The 9,956-nt window shown below is 44.1% G+C and overlaps 1 protein-coding gene across 1 annotated transcript in view; it reads left to right on the top strand.

Moving 5' to 3' along the window:
- The first annotated feature begins 745 nt into the window (after positions 1 to 745).
- Positions 746 to 9,956, top strand: part of LOC102387948 (fatty acyl-CoA hydrolase precursor, medium chain-like) — a 19,781-nt gene continuing 10,570 nt past the window's right edge. The window contains 6 exon segments of the mRNA XM_014522038.2: positions 746 to 975; positions 2,552 to 2,756; positions 5,866 to 6,004; positions 6,875 to 7,008; positions 9,044 to 9,197; positions 9,906 to 9,954. Coding sequence (XP_014377524.2) covers positions 825 to 975; positions 2,552 to 2,756; positions 5,866 to 6,004; positions 6,875 to 7,008; positions 9,044 to 9,197; positions 9,906 to 9,954 — 832 coding nt within the window. The 5' untranslated portion in view covers positions 746 to 824.

The raw sequence follows: 9,956 nt of genomic DNA, 5'->3' as shown, positions 1-9,956 counted from the left end.
ATCCTCCTTCTCCCCAACACACAGACAATAACTTCAGGCAGACCACACGCTGGACTTCACAGACTGTCGGCCTCGGAAAGGTCCCCTAAATGCTTGTAGATGCATAAGCAAACATATTTTTAACAGTTACAACCACGACTTCTGGCACAATTTCAATCAGCCCTTGCTTTTGATTGGCCCATGTTGTGTTGGGAAATTTTCCTCAGAGTATTGAGTCACTTGGTAAAGATGCTGTCATTTCCTACTGTAATCACCTACCAAGCTTGAACTGCTATCTCTGTTTAACTTTCCTGTGAGCCGGCTCCATTTAAATCAGTGGGATTTCAGGAGAAGGCACTGCATCCAGTAGCAAATCCAAAGCCAGGCAAGGTAAATTGATTTTTTTTTTTTAAGCATATAACCTGAGTGAGAATGCCACATGCTCTCTTAAGTTTTCGTTGTGACTGTTTTATATCAAACAATTTTTCTTCTGTTTCTTGAAATTTATCCCCAGGGCAGCAGCCCAGTTGATCAGATTTTTCTTGTTTCCTCACTGCAGATAATTTGTGCTGCTACCACATTTCCTGCGGCCACACACCCTGCTCCCATTGCTGGCAGGAGAAACCTGAGACTGGGTGTGACACTCCATGTGGGGCAAAGGGGGAGGGAGGGAGGGAAAGGTGGTCAAAGTTCAACTCGGCCAACCCTTGGCATCAAATTACTATCTTGTTTGCAGTAAGAATGTGAGTCCAAACTCAGTTTTAAACACAGATTTCAAGGCGTTTCTACCCAAGGGTGTGTTTGAAAGAGAATGTTAGCTGGGCCTCCCTTAACTGACAACCTTTATGTCTGTCTGGGTTGGGTTTTTTTCAGCAGTTAATGCAAGGAAACCAGCAAAGCATTCAAGCAGAGAGAAGAAAATGTCATCTCATGGCAAGGTTCCCCTGCTTTGGTTTCTGGTCTGGGCAGCATGGTTGATCACAACTCAAGCTGAAGGTAAGTCTTGCTCTAGGGGCAAACAGAGTGGGGGAGTCCATCTGTCACTCACTCAACCGTTTGTCAGGACCAAATTTCTTTTTTTACCCCCAAACCCCATCTTATTTTATTTCTTCCCCAGATGACTGGTGACAGAGTTTGCAGATCCTCCCTTACACAGGGTGGTGTTCTCAAAAATTGATCTCTCCCACCATGAGAGAGAGGTAGTTAGCCATGTTGGTCCAAAGTTGGGCAGAAGGCAGACTAGAATTGCTCCTTATAGACTAAATCAGAGGTACATGAGCTTTTGTAAGCAACGGTTTACTTCATTAGCACCTGATGATGTAATCTGTTGCTTATGAAGACTTGCTAAATCTGATTCTGTTACTTTATAAGTCTACCTTGCCTTCCCTATTACAGAAGCAGGGTTTAATGCAGTTTGTGACCTTTTGTATCACCTGGTTTTCTGAAATGCAGCATTACTTTTAACAACTATAAAAAAAAATTAAAATATTTTTGGAGAAAAAAAATCTCACTAATATAAAATTGGAAATATCTTGGTCACTGTCGAAATCTCCTGGAGCCTTTATGTTTATGTATAAAAATGACTCCAAATGCAACTAGCTCTGAGGGTAAATAGACAAATATATTTCAGCTTTTACCTAGCTGTTATTCCCACATAGATATCTTGGACCAAATCTATACCCGCTGTCCTTCCAATTAATCCGGGTAGAAATGAATCTACTAATCCAGTGGAATTTCACTTGCGTACAAAAGCTTTGCACGCCTCTTTCTTACATTCTTTCGCTTGCACACTTTAAAAAAAAAAACAATTTTAACTTAGTCAGCCATTTGTCCAAGCCTGACAGTAGGTTTTGCTGTGTTTCTACAGCACCGCAAACCTGAAGGAGGTGCCAAAAATGCTGTCATTCCTGTATTTCAGAGCAGACTTACCATGAGGGGGAAAAAGGAAAGCTGCTTCTCTGCTGACAACCTGGGGAGTGTGTGGGTAGAGCTGTGAAATGCTGTTGCTTCACATACATTCTGCAGAGTACAGCTGTCATGGCCAGAGGGGAGCTTATCAGGCTACCTTGGACATTGGTATTTGTGGTGTGTGCCAGCATGCCCTGAGGTGGGGCTGACTATAAAACCTCGCTAGGATCATAATGGCACTCCAGGCTTTTCTCACATCCAGCCTGTAGCCATAAGTATGAGCCAAAAATTCTTGTTGGATCCAGATTTCAAATGTTCCAGATCCAGGGAAATGTTTGAACATGGGTTTTCAGCTTTGGCCTGTCTCTGGATTGGACCGCAGGATCCAAGTCTGTGTTGCTCTTATAGTCCCTATAACTTGGAAAATCTAATTGCTAGGAAAAGAGAAACTGTTGGGAGGAAAGTACAGTGCAGAGGAAGAAATCCATGTCTCTGATGTCTACGCTTACTTTGAGTCATCAAAGCAATGGAAATCCTTAAGGAAAAATAAAAATGGCAGATGTAGCTTGGCATCAACCAAGGGGGTCCCATTGCTTTAACTGGATCAGGCCATTAATTTGTCCAGTCAGTTAGAATTTGCTCATCTATAACTTATATTACGCAGGACAAGAAGTTGAGAGGCCAGAAGTAGTTACCAAATATGGGAGACTCCGAGGAAAAGAGGTTGCTGTCAAGGGAACTGACAGACGTACGCAGGTGTTTCTGGGGATACCTTTTGCAAAACCGCCTGTGGGTTCTCTGAGATTTTCCCCACCCCAGCCAGTGGAACCATGGCATGGTGTGCGAGATGCGACTTCTTTTCCACCAATGTAAGAACCCTGTATTCTAGCTGTGTGATGTCTTTGCACTTTAAAAAAAATTAACTGAATTAATCAACTGGATTTTCTTACTCCCCCACCCCACCCTGTTCTGGAAAAAGGAGCTCGTCTAGAGCTTTCAGTTCCTTTGGTTTGGAAATGGTCCTGAAGGTAGAAATACTGCAATTGTTTGATTAACACGGGTGCAGCAATCATGGATTCTTCTAGCTCTTATACTAAACTCCATGACCTGCTTGTCTTAAAAGGTTTGATAATCCTAGGGAAACTAACTGAGGAACATACAGGAGGTGGAAACACAATGCCTTTACACGATACCCAGAGCAGGGAGACAACTAGTTCATCTGAGATAGCTAATTAATGTGGGGGTTGAGCATGTTGGGATGAGTAAGGATGTCAGTGAAACCCTGAACCTCTCTTTATTTCAATAGACATGATCTTTTAACCCCGATCTTGCAAACTTGTACACATATAAGCAGAAAGAGAGAATTATTTAGCTGTGTTAGTCTGAAGTCAGGCAGAAGCCAGAGTAGACTGGCACCTTATAGACCAGCGACCCCAGCCTTGGAGTCACGACCCCATTTGGGGTCACAATGATAAAAAGGAGGTTGCAAAGTCACTCAACAGTGTTGACCAGTCATACAGGGATCTGGGTTGTCCATTCATTGCAGAATAATGCAGAAAAACATGGATTTTCTCCTTTAAAGCAGAAAAAAGCAGAAAATGGTGGGTTCCCCTTACAGTCAGGCAGAGTTCCCGCCTGCAAGGGGCTGTTTGCAGTTGGTGGGAGCGGGAGGGGGGGCGATCAGGCAGGGGGTGTTATGTGCATGTGCACGTGCATACATGCATGTGGCATCCAGGCAGCATAAAAAGCAGCTCCCACTGTTCCCTCCAGGTAGATCTATGCGGGGGGAGGGCAGATTGAGGCCTCCATGGTAAAGGAGGGAGTGGGACATGGCTGGGGCTGGGAGTGCTGACTGGCTGAGCTGGTGCATGGGGGCCGGGGTGAGAATGCAGGCTGCGGGAGCAGAGTGGAGCCACAGGTGGCTTGTCTGGGCGGGGGGCTGGCTCTTCACTGCTGCATGCATGACTGGGGAGGGAGAAATGGGGGAGTACGTGCCCCCCAGATTTGTGTTCAGGCAAGGGGGGGATGCTGGCTGCCCACTTTAGGCTTGGTGCTCCCCACCTTGTTGCCCTCCCCTGAGGTCTCCACAGCAGAACAGGGCAGGGAAGCTCAGTGCCGCTGCTTCCAGGACCCCCATGCCAGCCATGCCGCCATGGCAAGGCACCCCCTGCTCACCTAGTAGCAGTGGGGGACACAACGCCACACCACCACTGCTGCTGAGTGGGCAGGGGGCACTTCGCTATGGTGGTGCAGCCGGTGTGGGGCTCCTGGTGGCAGTGGCAGCACTGAGCCTTCCCAGCCTTCTGCGCCAGGTCCTGCCTGTTGTGCCACGGAGGTCCCCAGTGGAAGAAAGCAGGGCGGGGAGTCCCAAGCCTGCAGCAGGCAGCCCGCGTCTTCCCCCTCCCAAGCGACTCTGGTCTGGCTGTGCCACCTGCAGGGGGGAGGGATGGCGGGTGGGAGCCAGGCTCCACACTGCTCCAGTTGCAGCAGCCTCCTGTGGGCAGCACCCAGGACTCAGCACTGCTGGGCGGGGAAGGGAACAGGGGGCTGAGGGCCCGGGCCCTGGGGCACCTGGGAAGGGTTTGGGGGCTGCAGGTTTGGGGTGAGGGGTACTGGCAAGGCCATGGGTCTGTGGGTCTGGAGTGAGGTGTCATGCTGAGGAAAAGAACTATTATAGACTAACTCAGAGAGAGACAAGTTTTCATAAGCAGTCGCTTGCTTTGTCAGATGCTATGAAACTGCATATGCTATGCAATAAGCTGTGCTATGAAACTTAATTATGGTTTCTCAAGTAAGTTGTTGCCTTTCTGATTTAGTTAGTTTTTGGAAATGATAGAGGGGTGCCTTGAGTCAACGGGTGCCTTGAATCGAAAAGAGTTAAGAACCGCTGTAATGAACTATTTCACTGCCTGCCTCCCTGCAGAGGAGTGGGGCAGGGCAGCACCAGGCAGGGAGGAGCCTGAGCCTACACCTGTCCCCTCCCAGCACCCCCAGGATGTCCTGGCGCTGTGGTTGAGGATCACTAGTCTAAGGTGCCATTCTGCCCTTCTTTCTGCATGTTTGGCTCCCTGTTACAACCCATATTTCCTCTGCTGCAGTTTGAGGCCATTGCTCCTCTTGTACTGGCACAAAGAAAAGTCCATTTCTATCCTCTACAGTCACCCTTCAGGTATTTGAAGCCTGTTGTCAAATCCCCTCTGTCGTCTCATCTCCAGACTAAATATTCCTACTTCTTTTAGTCTTTCCTTCTAAGTCATGCTTCCAGGGCATCTAACGCTTTTGTTACTTCCTGCTGGACTCCTCCCAACCTGTCTATACCTTTTTTGATGTGTGGGGTCCAAAACTAGGCTCAGTACTCCAGGTGAGGCCTCACCAGTGCACAGTAGGATGGAGAATCAAGATGATTCAAGGTAGTGAAGTTAAGCATACACGCCTTTGCTGCATTAGGTCTTAGTGTGAAATTCCTTAATAGAAAAAAAATCACTGTGTAGACCTGAGCTTCTGTTAGCACTTAGGAAGCTAACTAATGTGAACTAGCACAAAACATCCATTTCCCCAAGACTGTACACTGTGATGAAAGAAAAGTCCCTGTGAGGGCAGTAGATTGTTCTGTTTTCCCAGGAAAAATAATTTAGATAATGAAATCAATGCTGAAGCGACAGTGTTTGTTTTCCCATGAATCAAGACTACTCTCTGGAAGTTCCTCTTTACTCAGAGGTTAGTTTTGGTCTTGTAAAGCAGAACCAAGTTCAAATCTCTCTGGAGTCTCAAATTTAGAGCAAGGGGTTAAACTGAAGGATCTCTTGAGGTATCTTTCAGCCCTATAGTTCTAACTAAACCTGTAAATAAATTTTTAAAAATCCAAATTTTTTTTTTTTTTCAAATATCTTAAAATAATATGTGAATTGATCTGTTCTGTTATGAAATGTATGAAATTCTCCATTGGAAAAACCTCTAAATCTTGTTCTGACCTTTCAGATGCTTGCAAGACCAGTTGTGGCTGGAAAAATTTGAAGAATTTTTTAAAATGGAACATTTTAACTTTACAATTTCTGAAGACTGCTTGTATCTGAATATTTACAGCCCTGCCCCTTCCAATAACAAGGCCAAGTTACCGGTAAGCAGAACTGCTGCAGGTTTGTTTCCGTGCTCTTGAAGAATCCTTACAACTTGTCTGGAGACTTAATTGGATAGTACTATGCAGCAACCAAGTCAAGATATATAGCACCTCAATCTGTAGGGCTAGAAGCACTCACTGAAACCAACATTAAAGCCACTGAAAAGTAGAATAGCATAAAGGTCCTCAAGGTCATTTCGTGTAATGGGGTAGCAAAGTGGTCTGAAAGTATAGGTCTGTAGAGGTAAAGAAAGATGCCTACATCTACTCCAACAGTTTTACATGTCCTTCCTTTTATTTTTTCCTTGAACTAGAAATTAGGATCAGGGAAAATATGTTTTGCTTTTGGAAATGCATAATTGCAAGCAGTACCTAAGTTAATACAGGTTCATGGGTAATGCCCTTAAAAAGTCTTCCCATATCCACTCAGGTAATAACCCTTTGCACTTCTACAGCTCATTGAAATAAAGATAGATGGGTTATATGAGGATCAGTTACCTATTCATTTTTAGCTCTACTTCAATGATCATGATCAAGCAGAAGAATGGGTTGCTCAAGACACATAAAGAGAATTTGTATGAGGGCCAGGACAAGAAGTCACAAGTCCCTCCTTCCAGTGTATTATGCCTCTATTCATGTCATTAATCTCTCTGTATTTTGTTGGTTTAAATCATACAAATTAGCTCAAGGTAGCCCACATTTATGAAAGTATTCATATACCTGAAGAAGGGGTGCTTTTTGCCAAGAAGATTTGCCCTGTCTCTGCTCTTGTTTTGCCTGCTGGATGGATTTTATTCTCCAGCACTGGCTAACAAACAGCTTTCAAATGCACCTTTTCATGGAAAACCTTTTATGGTTTTGTTTTTTCAGGTTATGATGTGGATTCATGGAGGATCTTTATTGATCGGTGGAGCTTGGATGTGTGATGGGTCAGCATTATCTGCCTATGAGGATGTGGTGGTAGTAACCATTCAGTATAGGCTAGGTATTACTGGATTCTTCAGGTAAGTTTCCTTACCAAGTTAAATCATCATATCCACTTTTAGTATATACGTGCATTAAAATAATTGCTGAAATATTTTAGTGATTTGCATAAAGAAATCAATAATATGAGCAGTGATCTGCCATTTTCTCTAAATATTTAACAAAAACAAATTCTGTTGTACTTGCTTGCTTCTTCAGTGACCTTACTTTCAGTCCAAACCCTCATAACTGGTGTGATACACAAGATCATGTTTTCCTTGTATGTTCATTCTCTCAAGTATCTCTACCTGTACTCGTAGTTGTTCATGGGATATTTATGCTCAGCAGTGTGCTTTACCCAGCTGGGTTATTTTACAAATTTTGGGAGCTATTTGAATTACTCTAAACACTTTAAATCTATAGCAAATTTAGCAATTCCTCTCTGCTGAAACAGCTTATATCTTTGGAGATGCTTTGGACAGCTTCCTGATTGCCTTTAATTTGCTGATCTTCAACATCCATACTGTCCACTGAATATGTGGCCTTGCTGCTTCCTGTCTCTTCAGAGAATCCCTTTAATAAGAGTGCTAAGACCTTCTAAACTCAGTATTTCTGGGCATTACCATCTCTGTGTTCATCACCATGACTGCATGGAAGCCCACAGCCAACAGCCAGACTGCAAATGGGGCAAGCTTTTTGAAACGTTCCTGTGTGATGCATGACAAGCCCTGAAAGCTAAATGTTTTGATTCAGAATTTGGCAGTCTCAATTACAGAGAAGTAAACAGGAATGTAAGAAATAAAATAAGAAAGGTGAAAGAAGACTGGATTCTAAACAGGTGTGAAGAAATTTAAAATGGTTTTGAGAACAACAGCAGCGAGAAAGCATTTCAGACCCTGAAGAAGATAACTAAAATGCACCAGGCAAGAACAAAGAAGACGAGAATGGAAAATTGCTTACTGAAAACAATTCAATACACAAGAGATGGGCAAAGTACACAAAGGAACTCTACAACTACAACATCCAAATGGGGCCCAATCTTCTTGACCAACTAGAAGAAGGAGGACCTGGAAAGCACTGAAGAGGAAGACCCAGACAGCTCAAGAGAAGTAGAAAAAGCCTGAAAAATGGGAAAGCACCTGGGGTAGATAACATACCTGCAAAACTCTTGAAAACAGGTGACAACATAACAAGCATGCTTCAAAAATTTGTAACATGATATGGAGGGAAAAAACTTGGCCAACCCAGTGGACAGTCAGTCATCATTCCCTTTCCTAAAAAGGGGAATCTCCACCGATGCACAAACTACTGTACTGTCGGTTTGATCAGTCATCCAAGCAAAGTACTTCTAAGAATAATATTGAGCAGGCTCAAGCTTCAAGTAGAGACCATGCTGATGGAAGAGCAAGATGGGTTCTCAGAAGGGAGACGTACCACAGAGTAAATCTTCAACATCCAAGTACTGTATGAAAAGTAGCGTGATCATCACAAAACACTTCACCATAACTTCAGAGACTTCAAGAAAGCTTTTGACAGGGTGTGGCACAAAGCACTTTGGCTCAGGATGAAGACACATAACATCAGCAGGTTCTTGCTAACACTAATAGAAGAACTTTACAGCAGTGCAAATAGTAGAGTACTGATAGACAATAACATCGTCAAATAGCTTGCGACGTCAGTAGGAGTGCGCCAAGGTTGCCTGCTCTCACTATGCCTTTTCAACCTCTTCCTTGAAGAAATCATATTAGATGCCTTAGAGAATTTCACAGGAACTGTATCAGTTGGATGGCAGAAGATCAACAAACTGTGCTGTGCTGTGCTGTGCTGATGACGTAGATCTGATAGCAGGGACATCTGAAGAGCTTCAGTGGCCTTGGGACTGACTTGACTTGTGTTTGTTGTTAATGTGGGTCAGTGGATTTACCCAGGATTGACTTTGCCCATTCCACAGAGGTATGAATTAGAAACAAATTTATTTTTAACAATGTACGTGATTATTTTGTTGTTGTTGTGCACTGTTAGAACCCCGTATATACCAATAGCAGAATTGATGTAATGAGTTCTTCTTGCTTTCAGTACGGGTGATGAACATGCACGTGGCAACTGGGGTTTTTTGGATCAAGTAGCAGCTCTACAATGGATTCAAGAGAACATTGAACATTTTGGAGGAGATCCAGGGTCTGTCACGATATTTGGAGAGTCTGCAGGAGGAATCAGCGTTTCTGCTCTTGTAGGTTTTGAGTTTCTGTGCTATTTCCCAGCCAGACTGCTCGGGAGACTTTACCTAGGCTATGCTCACACTGTCTTATTAAAGTACTGGAGTATTATTTTCAGTTTACATTTGGGGCAGCTGAGGATGTGTCTATGCAGCTTGAATAGCATGCCAGGTAGAACCAAGCTGGGACACACATGTACAACCACATGAAAACAATGTGCCCACGCAACTTAGCTCCTCTGATTTAACAGTCAATTAAACTGCCTACGGCACTGCATTAAGGTGACAGCATGTTTCTGCAAGGTGCTGCTGGCACAGTAAGTGAGCAGTAGAGACATATCCCTAATCAGAATGAGTTTGAGTGACCTGCTCACGGTCTGACACAGGCTAGAGAGATGAGCCAGGTGTAGACCTCCTGACACAGCTTTAGTCACAAGGCCTTCCTTCCCTTCAAGGGCAGTCATGGACACTACCATAGGTTGGAAAACTCCCCCTAATACCAAATTCTATTTTTAGTTTAAAATGGAGTTTTAAAATGAGTAACAGCCCTGCATTGCATTCAGTCGGGCAGCTAGAAAACAGACTGAATTGACCTGCAAAAGCACAACATCTACTCTAAATTTTAGGAAAGGCTGCACCCAGTCACTCCCATCTTTACTGTAAACTCATCATGCAGTGTTTGAGCCTTTTTCCTTGTCCCCCTCCCACCCTCATCTGTTTCAGGTTCTGTCTCGATTGGCAAAAGGCCTGTTCCACAAAGCCATCTCAGAGAGT

This window comes from Alligator sinensis, unplaced genomic scaffold (assembly GCF_000455745.1).
Source record: "Alligator sinensis unplaced genomic scaffold, ASM45574v1 scaffold170_2, whole genome shotgun sequence".
Classification (NCBI taxonomy): domain Eukaryota; kingdom Metazoa; phylum Chordata; order Crocodylia; family Alligatoridae; genus Alligator; species Alligator sinensis.
This window is presented reverse-complemented; position numbering and strand designations above follow the sequence as displayed.